The following is a 22,746-nucleotide window of genomic DNA, read 5'->3' on the forward strand; positions in this document are numbered from 1 at the left end:
TTGGTTTGATCAGCCAGTATACAGTATATATGTTTCCCTCATGTCTCATTCTGGAGGTTGGCTGTCAATTCGAAGGTGGAAGGAAAACGGAAGACGAGAGTTTTGAAGTTAAAAGCGGCAGAGCCTCAGGGAAGAGAAAGAAAAAAAAGTTGATTTATCGATTCATAGTGAGAGTAAACATGAAAAAGAAAGCTACGTGGTTGGAATGAAGATTCAGGGTTTGAGTGAAAATGTTGGATGTGGAGCTTTGTCAGAAAAGCACACTGTGGCAGGATGGATTAAGAATGACTTGGGTGAAGTTAAACTGATTGACATTAAACGGTCTGGCTTGATAGATGTCAAGTGTAAGTCACTGATGGAAAAAGCCTTGAAAATCCAGGTGTTGGACTCTGGGATGGATGTACCAAGTGACATGTTTTCCACTCAGTAAGACAGCTCCAATAAAAGGTGTCGTTGATTGAGTCTCACACAGAGTGGATGCAAGGAGATTTAAAGAGCACAAAGGGGTGACAGACAGCTATAGAATGAAGAGGGTTGACGAAGCAGTTAATGAAAAGTATGAAACTAAATCTATTATGCTTCACTTTGCCTAGAGTACTTGCCCGATAGTGTTCTTGGATCACGTGTTGTACCCAGTAAGGCAGCATGTTCCCAAACCTTTGCAGTGCAAGAATTGTTGGAAGTTTGGCCATAGTTTGTTTGTATGTAGGAGTGGTTTTGCCACATGTGGTAAATGTGGGGAGAATGATTGTGAAGGAGACTGTGAGAAAGATCCAGTGTCCTCTTTGCAAAGGGAATCATGCAGCATGGAAGGGTGACTGTCCAAAGAGAGTAAGGGTGGCAGAAATAATCAGGGTCAGATCTAAGAACAGATTTAAGCACTAGGAAGTAGGTAAGAAATGTTATGATAGAGGACAAATCAATCAGGAAGCATGCTGAGATTTGCTTTTGTAAAAATCAGGTTAAGTTTTTTGGCCTTCTTGGCAATGGTACTGTACTGCTGGAGTAGAAAGAAAATTTAGGAAAACTGACATAATTGTAGATTCAGCAAGGAGATTTCTGAGTGTTGTGGAAGTTTCTGGAGAAGGTGAGCAGCAGATGTTGAGAGATGCTTTTAGGCTCTCTCAAACACCTGAAAAATAGAGAATTTAGAGCAGAGTGGGAAGGGGTTATTACTATTTTATTTAGTCAGTGCACATTTTAAGTCCAGTAGATGGCGGTAATACAACATTTTGGACACTAACCACCAATAAAAACCAATACAATGAAGAAGAAGATTCTGGAGGTCTGTTAGGTTTTTTGTTAGCCTTATTTTTCAGTATTTACATTTTGTTGACCTCTTTTTAAGGGCCCTATAACTCTGTTAATTCAGTCGCCTTCATTTATTTGTTTGTGTGGAATATTTTTGGGGAAAATAAACCCAATGTTGACGTTTCCCATGACAACCGGTCTGCAGACAATGTGGAATGTGGATATGGAGCTCTACACCAGCTTACAGAGGCTGTACATATTTGTGTGAAGTTTTCCTCAGATAAGCAAGCAAGTTTGTTTTAGGGGGTTTTTTTCATCTTTGTGGTGATACACATATATTTTGGTTGCACAGTTCAGATAGAGTCTGCCTCCTACCACCTTCCACTCTGGACAGGTTTCCCCATAGTAAGACTTTAAGATTGCAATTGAAAACACTGGAAAAAGCTAGCAAATGTACCTTGGTTCAAGATTGTTTGTTTTTTTCTTTGTTTTTTGTTTGGGTTTTTTTTTTTTCCCACCCGATTTTACCTATTCATCCCACCCTTTGTCCTCACAAGCTGATTTTTATTGAACACCACTCTGCGGGAGAGGACGTTCATATGTCCTTCACATTTCAAGCTGTAAGACATTCAGTTGGGGTGGATTTATCAGATTTCACACAGCTCCCTCTAGAGACACAAGACTTTATACTACTTTTTAACATGCAGTAAAACTCCCCACCACCTGGAAAAACAGTTTGATATGGAATATTGATGGAGTTCCCCTTTAATCCACAATGTCCTGTGCATTGTGGTGATTTTAAAGAAGTTCTCCAGTGACTCACTATTGCACTCCATGAAATTGGGACTCAAAAGAGACAGATTTTTTTGTGAATGGTGAGAATTGAAACAGCTAAAATGTCCTGACTTTTAGTATGAATCAAGTTTAACAACTGCTGGATCCTACACTTCCCATAATGCAACCTCTTTGTTCCCTTCCTGCATGTTACTTGGCCACATCTTTCAAACTCTACACCTCCACTTCGTGACACATGCTTTCTGGTTAACATTTGTTGTCTCCATGCCAAGCTGAGATAACCCTGATGACATCACAATGACATCATCAGGGTTATTTTCTCAGACAACACTGTTTCTCCAGGGCCACAGAAGACATTATACAGCAGGCTACTCTGTACTGGTACTAGTCATGACAACTCAACTGATTTTATGTTTAAAATGGGATGCCTTTAAAACAAAGTATTGTTTAACTGAAATATTTTTTTTTAATTCCTGTGTCCATGTTGGCCTGATTAAGAGGTCTCAGTCGATCAGTCAGCTGTGGTTGTCGTGGCTTCATCCTCAGATTTATTTGCCTGAAAATAACTGAAAATGATGACAGCAAGTTGAAACATAGCTTTGTATTGTCTCTATGGGTGTTGTCACAGATCTGATTATGTTTTTTATAGTCACATAATTTCAGCTGGAATTTTCTCCTCAAAAATGATGTATCTGAGGCGCTGTCCTGATAGCAAATGTTTAAAGCCTTCAGTTTCCTTCAGTAGTCTGATAAAGATTAATGAAGTGTTAGTACTGGTTATTGTGTTTGGGTTCCTCTGTGATTTGTGTGACCTGTGTGACCTCCTATCTGCTCACCAGCAGGCACTGCCAGTCTCACAGTCAGAACACCTGCTCTCATCCATATGCTGTAAGCAACAGGTGTCACACTGAATCCTCCATAGTTTAGATATTCATTTGTTCAGTGTCTCCAGCATCATTTCATTGAGAACCAATAACTTGTGTTAGCAGCACTGGAAATTAATGTAATAAACATCTTTGCTGTTTTTCATTGTTTTCCTTTGTAGCAAGTCTTGCTGCTACCGTGGGTGCCCTAGGCATATAACACCAACACGACAGATCAGTTACAGAGACCTCCTTTTATTCTCTGCTGCATGCACACATTTCAATATAAACATTAAACATAAAGCCATCATGTGCCTTCTGTTGCCCGGCTTCTTCTGGCGCATGCAGTTGAGTCTCTGGAGTCCCTCAGTCTCACCAAATAATAGTTTCGGCCCTTGCCAAACAATCCTGACAGCCAGTCTGTCGGTCTGTCTTTGTGGTGTGCAGCAGTCATCTGAGGCCCAGCACACTACTGCATTTGAAAGGGAGAGTACAATTAGTTAACAAGCACCAGCTGTGCAAATCAACTCACCTGGCACTGCTCTCCTAAGCCATCTCCACACCTCTCTCTCCTGCAGCTGACTACTGACCACGCCCACCTCCACATCCTTCATTCATCTTTTCCTCCTTTTTATTCCCATTGTTCCGTCCTTCATGATTTTATTGCTCAAATTGTCTTCTTTGGTAGTTATTCCTTTAATTAATTAATTAATTAATTGTCTTATTATTTCCCTTCTCTGACTATAATTCAGTGTGATGTACCTGAGATTTATTCATCAAATCTCTTTGTTTGTTTGTTTGTCTATGCTGTAGAATCATTACAAGAAGCATCCTGTGTATGATCGAGCCTTGTGTTTTCTTGAAGAATCCCCACCTTCATGTGAGTACACACACAAAGGCAAACATTAATAATATACCTGCATATATAAATACAGGAAAACATGCTCTCACTAATGCTTGTTCTTGGGCACAAACAAAAACCTGCGTATGTCCTGGAAAGAATTAACTTTTGTGGGTCACGGACAAAATGTTGATGCTATCTGCACTGAGGCTTCAAATTTTTAAAAGCCCCCCTCCACTCAAAAATATGTTCTTCTTGTTTCTTCGGGTAGATTTTGTTCTCTTCACTGTTCAGAGTGATGTATGTGCAGAATTTGCTTCCACATTTACTTGAAAGGGGGACATTTCTCTGTGCTCACCTTAAATCTGATTTTAAGGCATGTACCTACGAGCATGATTTGTGACATCACAAGCCAAGTGTGGTCAATGATTGAAGCCTCCAGTTCACATATACAAAGTGGGAGACAGACATATTCATACATTCTGGGTTTTTGAATGAGGAAGGAGTAGATGTCATTTTAAGGAATGGGGTAAGTAAACTTTTTTGTGAAAATCCATATTAGATGCATTATTATCCAAGGCAGATTTTTTTTATATTTATATATCTTATGACATGTCTGGAGGAGATCTTTAAGCAAGGAGATTTCTGGATTAGCTTGTTGCTGCTCAGATTCTTTGACAGTTCCCTCAAACAGCAGAGCCTTTGCCACCAAATTTAACCGTAACTATTTGATATGGAAAATGGTCAATTCTGAGGTTTTCAAAGTGGGAGGTGAGGCTCCCCATTTGGGCTCCAAACAGTTTCAGGGGAGGCTTGGTGAATGGAAGTGAAAAAGTATTACATTAGTTATCAAAAGGAGATCACATAGAATAGCCTAAATGTGTGTGATTTGGTTGAGTGAAAAACATCTTCTGATGCTGCTGGACACATCATCAGTGATATGTGTGGGATCATCAGAGTTTCGGGTCTTTCAACATCATACTCCCTCCCCCGGGCAACGCAGCAGAGGCTGATCAGACCCCTGCTTGTATCCAGCTGGCAACAACTAGCTACTTCACACCAGGGTTGGTTAAAGAGATAATTCAGAGATACAGCAGTTTTGGGGAATTTTACTGTTTTTCCCAATTTCCCAGAGTCAGAAACAAAGAAATGCCCTCAGAAAGACCTTTTTTATGTGTTTCGTGTAGTCTTAAGTATGTGAAACAGCAATGTCAGACTATCTTGGCTCAATTGTTGAGTGTCTATGGAATCAAATAACATAATCATGATCCCATAGGCATCCAGGAATTCAGCAAAACTAAACAAGTAAACTAACTAGAAGTACACTTTAAAAAGACTTTTAATGGTAAAAGATTTTAATTATATTTTAAAATACTATTGTAATAAAAGAATATTTTTATTATTTATATTGTGTTTTTTTAACCACAAACTACTTCTTGTCTTTTCAGCCACAATTGCCAGTTTCCTTATTTGATTTAATAAAAGTATGAATTATGAAATGAAAATGAAAATTATGAATCATCTCTATCTCTATCATCTCTGTCCCCTCAGTGAACGAGTCTGTGTGCCTTAAAGTTTGAACTTGAGGTTATTGGTATTTGGTAAAGCCTATTTCCCAGTCGTACATATTCACTGGGGTGCAATTCCCCAGGTGGTGTAGTTGGTCTTCAGTCTCATTCACCCATCAAATATAGTTCTCTCCCCTTCTTCCCGCCACACATTGATATTTTGTCGTCTAAAAATCATAGAAAAAGGTCATGTCTGAATTTTTTTTTTCATAATCTTAACAAAACAAAGGATTTATGAACATGTTAAGTCATGATTGTCAGAAAACAAAACATGAGAAATAATTAGTAGCCTTGTGGATATTAGCAAATTCTGATCAACAAAATCATCGAACGTTTTTTTGTTTGTTTGTTGTTGTTTTTTTTACACAAATACTGCCGTCTGTGTCTGCATTTAACACCATCATTACCCACCATGTCTTTTTCTCTCTCCCATCTCTGAGTAGCAGTTTCCCCCGTCAGTAGAGCCTGAGAGCAGATTCGCACCAGCATGCTCCACTGGGCGCAGTGAAAGGATTCCAGGTTAGTGTGAAAGGCAGCCCAAGGGACTGTGTGTGGGAGCAGGTAAGTGGACATCCAGGTTATCACCTTGGTGTAGGTTTTTGTTATTTTTTTTTGCTTTGGTTTTCCTTTTTTGTTTTTTCCTTTCTTTTTTCTATATTTCTTTTTGTTTTTGTTTTTTGTGTTATGTTTTTGGGGTTTTTTTTTTTTTTTTCTATCTCTCCTTTTTTATTTTTTACTTTTTTCATCATTTTCTTTTTTGCTTTGTTTCCAACAACAGCATCTCAACCTTACAATAAGGAATCATCGCATGACAAAAAGAGACACTGGAAAAATAATCGTGACAGAGGGGACTAACAGACAGAGGGAGTATCCCAAGGATTACACTGATCTCCGAACCTTGCAGATTTACTGACAGAGTACTGTCTGAAGGGTAAGCAATACTGTCACCTTCTGATTTTCTCAAGCTTGTCCTACGGGCTAGCCTCTTTCCTTAGCCTAGCTTCTGTCAGGCAGATAAGCGTTCAGCATAGAGGAGATCCTGGTTGAAGCTGTGGGGGCTTCCGGGTTAGCCTGAGGTATGTTCCACCACCAGGAATACTCTGGTTAATATAGTTAAATAGTTTGTGCTTTTAGGAAGTAGTATAATGGGCTAGGTTCACTCATTGTAATTAATACTATCCTTTATCCTTTAATGGTATCCTTTAAATTTGTTAGAAAACATATGATGTCATCCGCATACAATGATATGTGATGCTCATGCTCGATAGTTATACCTGAGATGCCTTCATGGGCCCTTTTGGCCATAGCTAAAGGCTCAAAGGCTAATGCAAATAACAATGGAGATAAAGGACACCCTTGTCCGGTGGAGTGTTGGAGATTAAATGGTTGAGAGATATTATTATTAGTCAGTATCTCAACAGTCGGGTCTGTGTATAAAAGTTGGATCCACTTAAGAAAATGTATTCCAATCCCAAGATTTGGGACATTGAAAAGACAGCCCCACTCTATCCTATCAAAGGCTTGATGCGCTTCTAGGGATATCATAGCTGTATCTCTAATATTAAATTTTTAATACAATATATTCAGGGCATGACAAGAAATTGCATTTTCTAGTAGTTTTTGAGATCTAAACCTTAATTGATAGGGTGCACACTTTCCAGCTCTCACTGACTGCAGTACACACTGCAGATGGTCACTGCCGTTTCTTAAATTTACAGATTCTCTCTTCCTTCAAACACTGTGTACAGATATCATATACCCTCATTCTCAGGTAATCCTGCTGCTACTAATACAAACCTCTGGGCTATAAGCTTTAGTTTTAGGCAAATCAGTTTCTCCTCAACAAAATGGGAATTTCTTTTAACATGTCAATGCTAGTCTGCCGGCTCAGTGGTTTAAGCTCTGTTCTCATGGCCAGATTCCCTGATTGCAGCGGCTGCAGCTGGCAGTCTAATCAGCCAGCAGCAATCACATGCATTTTCATCAGGAAATACACATTCTAGTCATTGTGTGACATTTCGTCCTTCACAAGTCTTCTTATTCAACATTCTGTACATTTTTTGGACCTTTTCTGCTGCATACTTTGTGCTAGAAAATCCATTCAGATGTCAAACTGTGCAGCTCATTCAGCAGATGTGTGCTATTACTTTTCTGTTTGAGTCAGCAGGCAGCAGGGCCGTTTCCTATCAGGCCCCATTCTTATGGAATAATCTCCCTGCTGACGTCAGACAATCTGTGTCTGTTGAGTCCTTTAAATGTAAACTTAAAACTCATCTCTTTGCCTTAACCTACAATTAGTTGCCTTTAATTGAGTGCTTCATGACCTTATACTGCACAGTGATTCGGTTTCTGTCTGAATTAATTTACTAAGTGCTGTCCTGCCAACAAGATTATTAATTCTTGCAACTGCTCTGATAACCATTGCATCTCTCTAACTTTCTCTTTGTTTGTTCTACAAGCACATGAGTGTCCGAGCGGTATGCCCCTCTCTCTTCTCTCCATCTCTCTCCCTATTTTCTCCTCCTGTCCTCTCTTGTCTCTCAGGCATCTCTTGCTAGACCTGCATCCATCCTGGAACTGCTCTGCCTCTCCTCTTCCTCTCTTCCCTGGCTGTCGGTGCCATTTCCTGAGGTTTTGGATCCGGTTCCCCATCCTGCAGGAGCTCAGCCTCACCTCATGTCTCTTTCTCTGAATGATGTCTTTATCCTTCTCTCTGTCCTCTGTGAATAATGTCTTTCTTGTCTCTTCTGCCGTATATGGAGTGATGTGAATCTCTCCTGTGTGCGTGTGTAGTCTGTCTTCCTGCCAGGTCTCCATGTTGATGGAGGTCGCGTGGCTCAGGTCCTATTCTGTTCTGGTGGCACCTGAAAGCTGCTTGGCATCCTCTTCATCACATTCTTCATATATATTATAAATCCATCTATTGTATGTCTGTCCGTCCTAAGAGAGTGATCCTTCCTCTGTTGCTCTTGCCGAGGTTTCCTCTATTTTTCACCCTGTGAAAGGGGTTTTTTAGGAAGTTTTTCCTTATTCAAATCGAGTGTCTGTGTTTCAGGGATCCCCTGCTGGCTCTGTAGTTAAGCCCTAGTAATGTTCAGCTCTGCCTGTTAGATTGCAAGGTTGTGGATTCGATACTGGCCCATGGCAGTAATGTTATAACGTTGCTCTCATGAATGTTGCTCTCATGAACAAAGTTGCTTAACATGTTTATTATGTACCATCATTATATGCGACTACAGCACTCTTTAATGTCAGAGCTGCAACCTTTATTTTCTATGCAATGAAAACACTACATATGAAAATCTGATCTTGATTATGGTTTGCTGTGTCACATGTTAGCTCAGGGCAAATGTAACAGATTAATGTAGACATAGCTTAGAAAATTTCATCAAATCATTCCCGTTTATTATTTCTTGTTCTACCGGGTCTGCATCTCCTACCTGTGGATCATTTGAGGTTTGTGTGTGTATGTGTTCAGCTAAGCTACATAGGTGTGTGCATACACACATGCGGTAGGCTGCATCTACTGAAACTCCTTGATAATTTTTTTTTATGCATTAGATGTACTAATGTAATCTAATGGTTGTGTCTTGTTCTATGCAATATCAGTTCCATTCAGTATAAATCCTGTCAATATTTGAGATCGCTAACCACAGTTTTTAATTAAATTAGTACCTTTAGAGAAATTGGCCTACCATTAGAGTGCTAAGTGCATTGCAAAGCTAGCATAAAACCCTGCTGTATTTGCGGTCCTTCTATGTTAATTGTATCTGGGGTTTTTTTCTGTCCAACCCATTCTCACAATCTGCACATGAATAACAACTTTACACTTTCAAATTGCGCTTTCAAATTGCGTGTACTACATACACTAAAGTCCAATTTTACGTGTAAGTGATACACCAATTGAACGCTGCATTTTTAACCTTTTCATGTCTCATTTAACACTGTTAGTTAGGTTAAGGACTAGGTTAGGGCTAGGGAAAGATCATGGTTTGGGTTAAAACTGTAAAATGCGGTCATAATGTCTCAATGTGATGCTAAAAATCTCCCGTTAAAATGCCCAACATGACATTAAGGATGTCCAAAACAAACAGTGCTCTCCTGCTGCTTTTGCAACTTTTTGCCAACAAATCATCTAGCCATTTGCCCAACCTGCCTCCTCTTGATAGGCCAAAAGTCAGGGAAGGGTCTTGCAGACTCACCATAACCCTACACAACTAAAAGAAAGTTGCAATATATTGACATCACTTCCCTGGGAAGGATTGGCATATCACATGCACACATAATTGGACTTTGACATATGCACTGCATGCAATTTGAAAGTGTAAAGTCATGTTATTTGTAGGTTGATTGAAGAGATCAGGCTGTTCTGTTTTTCTTTGCTTTTGAATCAATTTACTGTAAAAGGTTGTAACTGATAGTTAATTCATACCAATCTAGCTATATAAGCTGAGTCTAATAAACTTGAGTAATTTATATTCTAAACTCTCAATTCAAAGCGGTACAAAATGTGTCATTTCGGAAAATGGCATAGTAGGATAAAAACCACTTACCGGTAATGCCACTTCATTGGCTGCCTATGTGGAAACTGTATCCCCTGATGCTCAGACTTAATGTCCCATTATGGTGAAACATCTTTAACTGCAATGCAATCTAATACAACACTACTTGCAAAAATCAGCATATCAACTTGCTCTGACAGAGTCTAAACAAAAGATATGAAAATTAATATTCCAGGACTGTTTTATTGGATTTCGTTGCACTCTACAGCGGATTTTATTTTTGGTTAATGGATGATAACCCAATTAATTTGTATATAAACGCTATTTTGTAGTTACTACTCCTTAACGCCAGGGGGCGCTGCAGACTGTCAAGCGAGGCCAAACTAATAAAGCGCGCGGAAATCAAACAACTTCCAAAGAAGAAGAAGAAATGAAACAATTTCATAAAAAAGACAACATGGATCCTGAGCTCGACAACAAAACAGCCACAACAAATAATACAGATGAAAGTGTTCAATTCTCCCGCGTTACAGCTGTTGCTTCACGGTGGATGCAGGACTTCTTGTTTGTAAGTCTGTGTCGGCGTTTCAAGGAAGGAAATCTTGATGCATTCAATGAAACTCTTTCGACTTTCAAGGGTAAGTTATTTACAGCTAGGCTAGCTAATTTATCATTAGCTAAGTTACCTAGCGTTGAATAATTGTTAACAGTAACCATAGAGTATAGTTTTAAAAGTTCGTGGACTTGAATAAATAATTAGCGCGCACAAATTGGCAAAACAGGAAGAATCTCATGACGTAAATGAAACGTATATCGCTAAGGGCTATTATAAGTGCGCAATGCTTAATAAAGGAAGTACAAAGTAACTGAGCACGTAATCAAACTGTTGAATGGTCCTTGTTAACTTGTCACTGAGCTGGAAATGTTCACAGGTAACTTTGCACGACAAGCAGCTTCTAAATATAAACAAAGAGTGATGAACATCCAATGTAGAAACAGAAGTGTATGAGAGAGAGAGAGAAAGCTGCAGGGACGAGTAAAATGTAACGAATGCATTACGATAACACAATAAATATGATGACATGAATTCAGGCAGTTTAAAGACACCTCTATGTTTAATGAAAATACAGCTGTGTCTTGCCTGTCAGCCTGTGGCTGCAACTGACGATTATTTTCTTTATCGATTTGACCTATCGTTAATTCCATGAATCAATTAGTTGTTAGGTACACAAAATGTGTGAAAATTGTGGAAAACGTTGATAAGTTTCCCAAAGCCCAAGATGACGTCTTCAAATGTCTTGTTTTGTCCCGATCAACAGTCCACAACCCAAAGACATTCAGTTTACTATCACAGAGGACTAAATAAACCAGAAAATATTCACGTTTGAGATGCGGGAATTAGAGAGTTTGTATATTTTCTTTAAAAAAAAAAAAAAAAAAAGACTCAAATCAATTAATCGATTATTGAAATAGTTGGCAATTAATGTAACAATTGGCAACTAATCGATTAATTGTTGCTGCTCTAATTATTTTTATATATATAATATATTTTTTGACAAAACTATTAATCATTAAAATAATCTGCAATAAAAATATTTAGTTGCAGCCATACAATAATACTATAGTGTTATTAGTAACTAAAAAGCTATAATGAACAAATTATCATTATCAGATTATTAACAGAGTTAACTACATCTAATTTGTATACAGATATGTAATAACACTGAGAAAGGGAGAAATGTTAATTTATTTACACTTCTTCTACTACAGGGCTCTATCTTAGTGCCTTGGTAATGTTTTTGAAAACGTAGTAGTTAACACTTTTTGTAAATATTTTTGTCTTATCTTTGCAGCCATTTGTCAGAGTGTCTCTCTCAAAGGAGACCTCTGTGATGAGAAAACTGTGATATGTGCCTTCCTCGCAAGAGTCATGCATGGAAAGCAGTTGGGTAAGACATCACGGTCAGAAGCTCAATTGGACCTTCCTCTTTGACATTTCCACATCTGCTTAAGTTTTAATTTAGCGGTAAAACCTTAGCGATGAGCCTGCATTGCTGCTTTTGACTGGAATTTAAGCCTCCGGGGAGTTCAGAACCAAAGACATTTTTCATTCATATTTAATAATTCACTCAATACATTTATACAGCTCCTGCAAAATTCTTAAGCCACTCTGAACATTTCTAAGTAAAACTATTTATATGAGCAGTAAGCATTTGTTGAGCTCTGCAAACTACTTGCAATAGTCTATAATGGGTCCTTTTTAATAATACATAGGCACAAAATGTTGATGTACACCCTCTCACAAAAACCTTAGTGGTATTTTCACCATGCCACAAACTGTTGCTGTGTTGCTTTTTCCCCCAGATGTCGTATTTGAGGAGGATGACAGCGTGATGCCTCTTATGTCTGCTGCCAAAATATGGTCACAGCTGAGAGAAACAGCGGAAGATGAAAGTTTGTTTGAAAACATTACGATTCTTCTGCTTGTCCAGGTAATTTTATCAAATATTCGGGGTGTGTATTTTTATTCACTGATCTAATGTTTTTACCGTAACAAAACACAAGATATGAGAGTGACCAGCTATGAGGTAGTGCTGTGACTGACTGATGTAAAAGTCAGTGTGGAGAATACCACAGTCTGCTGGATATAATGGATAGATATCATTAGTTCAAGGAATAAGCAAGATTAAAATCCTGATGTCACACGGTAATGCTTTGCCCTTATTTTGATTGTAAAGTGTCTGATGTTCTTTTCTTAGTCTGTGGCTGTGTGCTTAGAGAAAGGTCAAAGATCTTCTGCTTCTTCTGCTCTCAAGTGGTTTGAGAACAACCATGAATTCCCACAGGTGTGTATTTATATTATTGTCTTTTCTCTTTTTAAAAGCAGAGGGACATTCAATGGAGTATTTGGTTGATTTAAATGCTTAACAACAGATTTTTCAACAGAACTTGACAGTCAAGCTGACAACAATAGTGACACAGAGGGACACCTACCATCCATTCCTCATGAGCTTCAGCTTCAGCCGCCTGCTGGAGACAATCCAGTCCTTCTTGGACACCTACCTGGAGAAGAACCCCTCTGACTTCCTTCTCAAGGTACAGGACGTGACAATTTTTTTGCCTGATTAAACTGTTGTGTCAAAACATCATTTAAAGGCTTAATTACAGAATTCTCATTCATAGTTAATCACTAATACCAGTCATTAGGCTGGCAGCATTCATGTATGTAAATATATTTTTTAAATAATTCAAAAGATACATTTTATTTTAATCATACTTCAAGTCCATTGGATTGCACAACAGTGGCTGTACAGAGTGGCAAAGCACATGTTTTACACTGATACTTGGAAATTTTCCCAGGGTGGGATTAACTTTGCTGATGTAGTCTGACTTGGCCAGATGTTATTCAGTCTATTCATGATGAGAATAAAAAATTTAATTAAATACGTCTGTTTTGTATGTCTGGCCCGGAAAGATTAATGCCAATGTAAAATTAGGGATCAAGCTTTGTACGGATGAAAAATAAGAAGTAAGTCTGCAGGAAATTATTAAATCTTGGTTCAAAACATTGACCAAGAGAATTTCCTTCCTCACAAATGCGAAAGGATAGTTTGAGTGGAGCTGTATTTGGTGCTTGAGAACTCATTTGGCAAAAAAAAAGTACAGCCACATGTTATAAATAAGTCATAGATTATAACATCTGTCCTTTTAATCAAAAAAGATCTGGTGAGAATTGTGAGGCACAAAAGCTGCTCAACTGTTATGTTGTGAGGTGAAGGATTTCTTTAGTTGCGTGGGATTTAATCAGCAAACGCATAAGGTGCCTGATGTTTTGCTTCAGTTATGTAACAGCAAGGTTTTAGGAGCACATTTTAGCAGTCAGTAAATTTCCCCAATCTTGTGCGCAGCCCTGTTCAGCTTTGTTTTCACCCCTCTGAATAATGACCCCTTGACCAACTGAATGTGCTGATGTGACATTATCAGTCATAGTTAATTGACAATTTGTCATCAAATTAGTTTGGAAGGGCAAACTGCTACATTCAGCAGAGCCCTCCTCAGGGTCTATCAGACTCGCTTATTCATGAAAGTTTCAGGAACGATTTACATAATGGCCGCTGACCAAGGTTAAATTCAGAAGGGCATTGTAATGACAGGCCTCATTAGTTTTGTTTTGACATTATAGCAATACTTAAACCTGAAAGTTAATTGTTGTGGAAGATTATGAACAGTTAATATTTTGAAACATAATTTATTCTGGTCTTTATGACTGCCTCTCCGTCCTCCAGGCAGCCACAAAGATGGCCCAGTCGTCACAGGACATTGAAGGTTTTGAGGACACGGTGACACAACACATCTCTCTCTTAGAAAAGGCCAATGAATCAACAAAAAAGGACGCAAAGTAGGAAATAACCTTTAATCTAAGCATTTGTATTCATAAATGTTCATGTTCTGTTCTGAACAATATACTGTACATTCTTGTCCTAACAGAAAAAAGGAGAAAGCTGTTTGTTCGAGGTTAGTAGAATTTGAGTGTTAAGGTCTGTTTTCAGTAAGTAATCTTATTTATGGATTTTGGTTTCTCTTGTAATGTTTTGGTGAATATACAAATTCAGTAAGTTGCTCTGAACACGCAAATGAAGGGCATTATGTGGAGTAAAACAGGTCATTTTGACACACTGTTTTGCCTCTCTGCAGAACAAAACGGAAACTTCTCTCAACTAAAATAACTGATGTGTGGAAACCTGATTCTTGCAAGAAGCCTTACATCTCCCTCAGAAGAATGTCCAACAATGGTAAGTTTTATTTTCCTTTGCAGTTGATATTTCTGTTTATAAAGCAACATGTATTTTGGTATTAGTCAATGTAATATCTACATTCGTGAAAAATATCCTGGGATACGTTATCTTTCATACTTTGTTTATTTCAAAGTGTAAATAAACCTAACAGCAGCTAAAATGAATGTTAAACCTTCCACCAACAGACTTATCACAGCTGTCTGAGAGGTCATTGGACACCTCGAAGATCAAACAAGAATCAAGAAAAACAAGAAAACGACCTCAGGTAAATCGAACCAAATACATATCTGAGGTTGTGTCAAATAAAATTAATCCCAAATCAAGGTTCCTGAGAAATCCAAAACCTATAACTAAGAGATTATGTTTTCCTTTGTTTAGAAGTGGAACGCCCAGATGGACAAAAACCTCAAGGATGGCGTTAAACGTCACGGCCAGGGGAAGTGGTCTCGCATATTATTGGATTATGACTTTGAAGGACGCACTGGTACCATGCTCAAAGACCGCTGGAGAATTCTAATGAGGGCACACAAAGTCTGATGAAGAGGGAGAGTGCCTCTAATTTGTACAATGTAGCAATTTATCTGTAAATAAAAACATAGATTTAGCTGATCCACTCATTCAACTGATATTCAGCCCATAGCTTAATTGAAGATGTACATTTATGTTATTGGTGTTTTTCTGCTCCTGTCTGCACAGTGGAACATATACCACTAGAGGGCACTCAACACAGTGAACAGTGATAATCTTTTTTTTTTTTTTTTTTTTTTTTCTTACAAAAGCATAATAAAATTACATGTGAAGTATTTTTATATAATATTTTAAGTTATTTCTTCTTTTTTTAAAGATGCAGTGTGTAGAATTTAGTGGCATCTTGGCAGAAATGGAATATAATATTCATAAGTATGTTTAATTATTGTTTTATCACCTGAAAATAAGTTGTTTTTTGTTACCTTAGAATGAGCCTTTTATATGTACATAGAGAGCAGGTCCTCTTCCATGGAGTCCACCATATTTCCACTGTAGTCCAGAACAGACAAACCACACACTGACTCTAGAGAGGGTCTTTCATGTTTTTAACAAGTTTCGCGGCCACCATAGGTTCAGTTGAGGGGTATTCAGTTGGTTGCAAGATGCTAGATGCCACTAAATCCTACTCACTGGTCCTTTATGTAATATATTGACAAATAAAATTAAAAAATGTGGCTTGTTACAATAAAGTAATGCAAAATCAAGTGTGATGTGATTGTGTACTAGAAAAAGTTGATATAAGACAATGTGCAACAAAGTGCAGTCACATTACACAGAACAATGGAAACATGCATGATGGTTGCAGTGATTTGATATTTTTATATCAAATGTGTAGCATATTTAGTAGAGACATGATTGGAATGCACAACTGTCAAGCCTCAAGCTATGCATCGCTTCGTATTGAAAGCTTGTTGTATTGAGGCACCTGATTGGAACATATTTTAGTTACACCAATGAGGGCACCTTGACTGTGAAATGTCATTGTGGACCCCACACCAGAGCACATGTTCCAGTGGTGCTCTGTGTGGTTCAGATGAACACAAAGCTGTGTTGTGGTGGACAGTTGCACCGCTGGGTTTTCTGGATCTTCTTCCATGTGCCACTGCACTGAGGGTACCCCACTGCCTGCCAGCGGAGCACAGCTTTTCTGCAACACAGGTTTATGGTTTTCACACCACCATATGCATACTTTCACACATTTCATATATCTCTGTGCAGTACAAGATGCTGACATTTCATTGATTTACTGCCTTGCTCGAGTGATATATTAAGTAACTGTAGAAGGAGGTGAGAACTTATCCTGCTCACATTTGTCCTGGTCAAGACCATTTCATGAATTGCTTATTTTTCATTTCTAAATGTTTGGTCTGATAAAATGGCAAATCTAGAAAAAATGGAATGTAAAATGCTGTTTTTATATCAAATCCTTTCTAAGCAATCCAGGATTGAAGAAACAACTTGGCATGTACAAATATTCCACCTTAACTATAACAGCTTAAAGAACACACATAGAAAAGGTTCATAACTTCATACTTGTCTGATTGCTGACCGTCTCCCTGGCAGCTGCCACTATTGTTTCGCATAGCAGGTGGTTCACATGCCACGCACACTTTAAAGCCTTCTGTCACATAGCGCATCCAGTGTGTGTGTGGCTGGTTGTGCACTGTGCAGTGGGGTGTCCGCGACTCCAGTGTGAATTCCACACAGAATCTGAGGGGAGCAGGGGCATGGTCATAAAGGTCACAACAGTTATTCATGTGATATTAAGACTATAAATCAAGACAGAGAACTAAAGGACGCACTGAATGTACACAATAGGAGGGACATCATCACCCAATTTGTGACTGGCATAGTATGTAGCATGAACACACCCAATATGAAATGGGAATAACTCTGCCTAAAGATACACCATAAATTGTTCACAGTACCTCACCTACTGTCATACAGACCTTTGTGTGTGTTCATTTTATGTCACAGCCCTTATTAAAGCCTGAGTATTTCATTTCAAAGGGTTGTGGGCGGTCTCTTGACGTTGCTATATTTAATGGTCTGTGGACAGACATCCAGGTGAGCAAACACCCACAGGTAGCTCATTGAGATGGAGAAAACATTGGGCTGTTTTGTTTTTTTTCACACTAAAATGAGGTTAACCCCGGACAACACTCATGAACTTTTCAACTCTTGAATTTAAAGATATCCGAGGTCATGTGCAGCTTGAGAGTATTCAAGGAGGCTTTATAAGAGCATGATATGAAACCTACCCAGGGTTCAGGGGGTTTCCATAGTTGTCATGCTTGGGCCTCCCCTTGCCAAACTCCATGCTTGTGATGAATGCAAGACCTGATAAGAGAAACCAATTAAGTGTTTCTAGGTCACTTCAGATTTAACCTATTTAAAGTGCAAAATCACAACGTTTTTTTGCTTTTGTATACCTGACTCGACTCCACAGTGGGCGCCATGGTAGTCTCTGTACTCCCTGCAGCCGGCTTTTTGCTCCAGGCTGGGACAGGGCTCTCCGTTGTTACTGGGCTGCTGCTCTATGTGACGTACACGCACTCGCATTGAAGGTTGGCAGGGCTTGGCACAGCCACTCCAAAAGCTCCATTCGCTCACAGCGCAGTCCTGAGCTGGAGGTTGGCACCCATATTGGGAGAGAAAGAGTGTTATTAAAACATAACCTCTGTGTTGGCGAGCGCAAAGTTGATCTGAGGAGATACCCAGAGATATTTGGCCTAACACTGACTTCTACAGGTCACAGTGTGCACAGAGGTGACTTCTGAGACACAGTAACAGTAAAAGCTTGCAGCTTTGTTGCAGATTGCATAATTATCGTTTTCCTGTGGAACACTGTAATGGAGCTAAATATCCTGGAAATAACTTAAATCAATGAAGCATTGATTGTGACTTGTAGAATTAGTGTTTCCTGCTCTACTACAAGTGGTTTGAGAGCCGGCCAAGTGAGCAACCCATTCAATCACCAAGTCCTGTGATTTTTCTTTTCGGTTGCTTTGTGCTTGATGATCAGGCTTTGATGTATTAAGCAAGCAGATTTAGTGACTACCGGCCTATAACGCATATTAGGTACGCTCTGCTTGTTTGACTGGAACTGTAATTGCTACAACTGATTGACAGAATCACATTCTTCAAATATTTGTACTAATTCCATTATGTGGGCTAGTCCACTGAAATGAGGCTAGGCACAGCCTGCACAAACAATTTCACATGTATGGGGAACATATCCACACTACCAGCTATGTGTCAGTTGAGATACAGTATGTGATAAGCAGCCTAGTATCAACCTGGCACTGAATATGATCTTACTACAGCAATTTTCTTTATCTTCTGTCCAATAAACAGACAGATTAAAAGGGTTATGTCACACTGGTATCATGCACAACAATAAACAGCACACTCAGAGCACTGCTCTCTACTCATCCTTCACCTGGGCACTCTGTGAAGTAGTCGAAGCAGCAATCCTTGGTCCTGACACAGCCCTCGTCGCAGTAGCATGTCCCATACACACGGTCCATCCTCCAGTCAGTGGTCACACATCCCATGTCTCTGCCACGGCAGCATCTCCCCAAACAACCCCCAGAAACCAAGTGGTTCTTCACCAGGGTAGAAACCACCAGCAACAAGCAGGTAAACTCCACAGAGGATCCCATCATGAAGGAGTGAAAAAGGTGGTCAGAGCAGAAGTCGACCCCTTGGTTGCCCCAATATGCGATTTTTACCACTCTTACTTCTAGGTGTTCTCCTCTTCTCGATGTGTTTGTCCCCGTTCTGCTCCTACTCTACCTCTGTCATGCTCATGATCGTGAGAGGGAGAGGTTGGAATACCAGCCCAACCCAGCCAAGACTTTGCTCTGCCACAGGAGCCCTTGTGACCTGGAATTCCTGTATCCGTCTCCTGTGTCCAGCCCTTCAGTTTCCCTCCAGAAAAAGGTCTGCAGAGTGACCTACAGTACAGAACACCCCATTCCAGCTCTAATCAGACTCCCATGTCCCTCATACTGTGTGTGCATACTCTCCTTCAGAGCTCGTGTGTCTCTCCCTGTTCCCGGCCGAGCACCTCCCTCCAGTCGATCACACACGGGAGGAGACAATGAGGACAAGGGAGGGGTAAGCTGGTGAGTTTGGTGTGTGTTTCCCCCCCACCTCACTCCCCACCCCACCCCCCCACCCCCAGCTTCAGTTCTCTCTCTTCTCTTACTCACCTGCCTTATTCTCATATCACTTCTCGCCACTTTCCCTGCAGAATTGCTGTGACCCTGATGCCAGTCTTGTTCAACCGCTCTCTGCCACCCCAGACCTCTGAGTCCCAAAAGAAAGGGAGGAATGTGAGCAGTTGGCAGACCTCCAGACAATTGTGCCAGGGGGCCCGCTGAGTGTTGTAAAGCCACCCTTTGGTTCTCACCTCACTGCCTTTTTGATATTTTTCTTCAGCATACTGGAATCTATCAAAAATCTCAACACATCAGACATGATTTCCACTTTCATAGTTTGGACATTTGCTTGGTTAGTTTGTCAGTTTATCTGATAGTAGTTTAACATATTGGGAAATACCTTTTTTTTTAAAATGAGACTTGGATGAAAAGATCCATACTACTCTGAATATCTGTACATTCAACATGAAGCTACAGTCAGGAGCCTGTTAGCTTTGCTTAGCATAAAGACTTGAAACACAGGAAGACAACTAGCCTACTAGCACCAGCAAGTTCATTTATTGTTAACTGACATGTTATATCTTATTTGTTTAATCCATACAAAAACCAAAGTATAAAAAAAATGAATTTTTGGCTGGCAATCTCACAATGATGTCAGGACTCCAGGAAGTCACTGCACCTGGCTCAGAAATAGTCTGTCAAGCCCTGTAAAACCACAACTTGATGTTTCTTTTAGTTTTGTGAACAAGCAAGATATAACATGTTAATTTGTGACTTGTAGACATGCTAACAGCTTTTTTTAACTTTTGGACAGAGCCAGGCAAGGTCTATCCCCCTGTTTCTAGTTTTTACGCTAAGCTAAGCTGACTGTCTCTTGGCTGTAGCTTTATATTTAGTGTACAAATTGAAGAGCGGTATCTGTCTTCTCATCCAACTCTCTGCAGATAAGAAGGCAGATAAGAAGGCACATAAGCCTATTTCCGAAAATGACTCACTACTTTCAAAAATTGTCAGTGAGATAGCATGCCTACCTCAGGTTAATATTTTAAAACAATGAGTCTTTGACCACCAGTGTATATAACTATTTGCAGACAGGGGTGTGGCTGTAATTTATAACTCTTAGAGCACAGCGGGGGCAAACTGTAGGTGACAGACTCATTTCATATACTATAATTCTGCAGAGGCATGTCTAGCAAGGCTAATTGTTTTATCTCATCAAGATGGGGCTCATAGCTGTCAGCTGATTGATTAACAGGAGTATTAGATTTGCTGAGTGAAATTGAGACATGCTTAAAGGACACAGAATTTTTACCATGTCCTCTGTGATGTTTTCAGTGTATAAAAGCTGATAACCTACATGCTACTTTGCCCTTTTTCCACTCGTATCTTAATGTGATTCAGATTAGAGCTTTCCGATAACTAATAAAAAGTGACACCCATACGTGTGAATTTTAAGTTAGACATTTGTAATTCTGCAGTACCCAGGCAAAAAGCATTTTTCACAGTTATGTTTGTTCAAGGAGCCTGAATGTCTGAGGATGTTGTGAACTCCAAATAGGGTCAGCTTTTATTTGAGCAGTACCTCCTCCATCTCATGGGAAACAAATGAGGCCTCTGCAGGGAGCATTAGCTGGGAATGAGGCCTCCCTTTACCCACTGCTATAGAAGGAGCAGATATTTGTTATAATGTGGATACTTTGCCTCTTCTGCTTTGAAAAACAGCTTGTGGAGAGCAGAGGGGGGTCTCTTTGGGTCCTTTGATTCTTCTTCTCGCTATGGAGCAGGTAGGTCAAGCGACAGTAATAGCCTTCATCTTCACCATAATCATCAACAGCGGCATCACTGGGCGGATTGAGGAGCATGTGTCTGAATCAGTGTATATTAAAGTTTGAGGGGGTGAACTCAGACTGACCTCAGATGTAAAACTACTGCACTGTGTTATTATACAAATATTAAATGTGACACTTTTATATGATAGATAATCCTGGCTTATGTTACATACTTAAAAATAAAACATGACGTATTGTTAATTAATTTGAGAAGGTGCCTGTTTCCCAAATGGTGGATATCTCATTTTGTAAGTCTGGTAATGCTTACAAATTGTGAAAAGGAAGGGGATGCCACTCAAATGTCACTAAGGCTAACACACACACACACACACACTGTACAATTTCAGTGCTGATTTGATCCGTCCACTGATGCAAGACTTACAGCTGCATCAGTTTGCTATGGCGTCAGCACGTTGGAAGTGCACATCAAAGCATGTGTGTTTTACATCTGACATGCCCCCAACCCCGGACCTCCTGCCCTTACTGTGCACTTGTCAAAGACAATCAGCCTTCCCGCAGTAATACACCCTTCTTGGAGTTTCTTAGTGTATATGAGTAAAGAGAGAAAGGAGATCAAGCCTGTGTTAATGTATCTCAAGATGATGAACAGTAACTATGTGTGTTTATAGTCGTCAAACTCGGTCCATCACAATCTCATGCAGACACACACGACCATTTGACAAACACAAGGGCAGAGATAGTAAGACATACAAAAAGAGACTGGTTGGGTTTAATTAGGAATGAATAGTGTGTGTGCCATTACTTCTTTTACTGGGCGTCAAGGAGACGGCAGGGTGAATCCTCGCTCAATCTCACTTATATGGGGAATGCAAACCATGGCTGTCCCCATGGTAACGGCTGACCTGGGTTACTATAGTTTCAGAACCTTTGTTGACAAATGCTATGCATTCAACTTTTTCATTTCAATTAAAGTGTTGTAAAGATATAATGATGATGTCACCTTTGTCAAGTTTTGTGTAAAATATTAACTATGGCAATGCAAACATATAGTATACATGGCTGAGTCCACTTCCCCATAGAGCTCCTTGTCATTTACAACCTTTTCAGATCTTTTTCTACACTCACTGAAGAGGGATTTATTGTAATTCTTCTCACTTTTCTACTGGTGATTGATGTTCTGACCTCAAAATTTTAACCTTAACAAACTATTTAATCAAAGAAGTTAGTCTAATTAGGTCATGTTTGTTCCTCCCTAATGAGTGCAGTCAGTTTCTGTCTCATGAATGGACCTCTTTGTCTGCTAGCTGTCTCCAACTTCCTCCCTCCACGTGTACATCTGTAGGAGGAAGTGAGTGTACATACAATATCTGTTTATGAGCTGCAGTCTTTTTTTTTGCAGTGTGTGCACCTTAGCTGTGCGTTCGTCCATGTAATGGCATTTGAGGAGGTGAGTCTTTTATCTTATTCCTCGTGATTGATGTACCCGGTGGTGACACAGAGAGTAAGCTACATGAGTCATTATTTAAAGAGTTGAGAAGGTGGTTGTTTGACTTGGCTTGTGTTATCAGAACACAATTTCCAGGCCGATGTAGATCTTGGAAATTAAAAAAAAGTGAGGTTCAGTGGGTGAATCCATTTAAAAAATA

The 22,746-nt window shown here is 39.5% G+C and overlaps 2 protein-coding genes and 1 long non-coding RNA gene across 4 annotated transcripts; 2 read left to right on the forward strand and 1 right to left on the reverse strand.

Annotated features, from left to right (window-relative positions):
- The first annotated feature begins 3,048 nt into the window (after window positions 1-3,048).
- Window positions 3,049-8,233, forward strand: LOC137173141 (uncharacterized). 2 transcript variants are annotated; one of them, XR_010925110.1, is made up of 5 exons: window positions 3,049-3,593; window positions 3,723-3,789; window positions 5,762-5,879; window positions 6,097-6,249; window positions 7,863-8,233. It is a non-coding gene; the product is annotated as an uncharacterized lncRNA (long non-coding RNA). The 2 variants fall into 2 exon arrangements; XR_010925109.1 differs by having other exon boundaries at window positions 3,060-3,593; window positions 5,762-5,837.
- A 1,998-nt stretch (window positions 8,234-10,231) lies between these two features.
- Window positions 10,232-15,848, forward strand: terf1 (telomeric repeat binding factor (NIMA-interacting) 1). Its single transcript, XM_067577959.1, has 10 exons — window positions 10,232-10,458; window positions 11,674-11,769; window positions 12,185-12,312; window positions 12,580-12,666; window positions 12,767-12,916; window positions 14,107-14,219; window positions 14,309-14,335; window positions 14,516-14,613; window positions 14,802-14,881; window positions 14,995-15,848. The coding sequence occupies exons 1-10, from the start codon at window positions 10,251-10,253 to the stop codon at window positions 15,151-15,153; spliced, it is 1,146 nt and encodes a 381-aa protein (XP_067434060.1). The 5' UTR covers window positions 10,232-10,250; the 3' UTR covers window positions 15,154-15,848.
- Window positions 14,216-19,273, reverse strand: LOC137173233 (somatomedin-B and thrombospondin type-1 domain-containing protein). Its single transcript, XM_067577960.1, has 5 exons — window positions 18,587-19,273; window positions 17,577-17,771; window positions 17,406-17,484; window positions 16,678-16,854; window positions 14,216-16,291 (listed from the first exon to the last, which is right to left on the reverse strand). The coding sequence occupies exons 1-5, from the start codon at window positions 18,810-18,812 to the stop codon at window positions 16,174-16,176; spliced, it is 795 nt and encodes a 264-aa protein (XP_067434061.1). The 5' UTR covers window positions 18,813-19,273; the 3' UTR covers window positions 14,216-16,173.
- Between the last annotated feature and the right edge of the window lie 3,473 nt (window positions 19,274-22,746).

Source organism: Thunnus thynnus, chromosome 21 (assembly GCF_963924715.1).
Source record: "Thunnus thynnus chromosome 21, fThuThy2.1, whole genome shotgun sequence".
Taxonomy (NCBI): domain Eukaryota; kingdom Metazoa; phylum Chordata; class Actinopteri; order Scombriformes; family Scombridae; genus Thunnus; species Thunnus thynnus.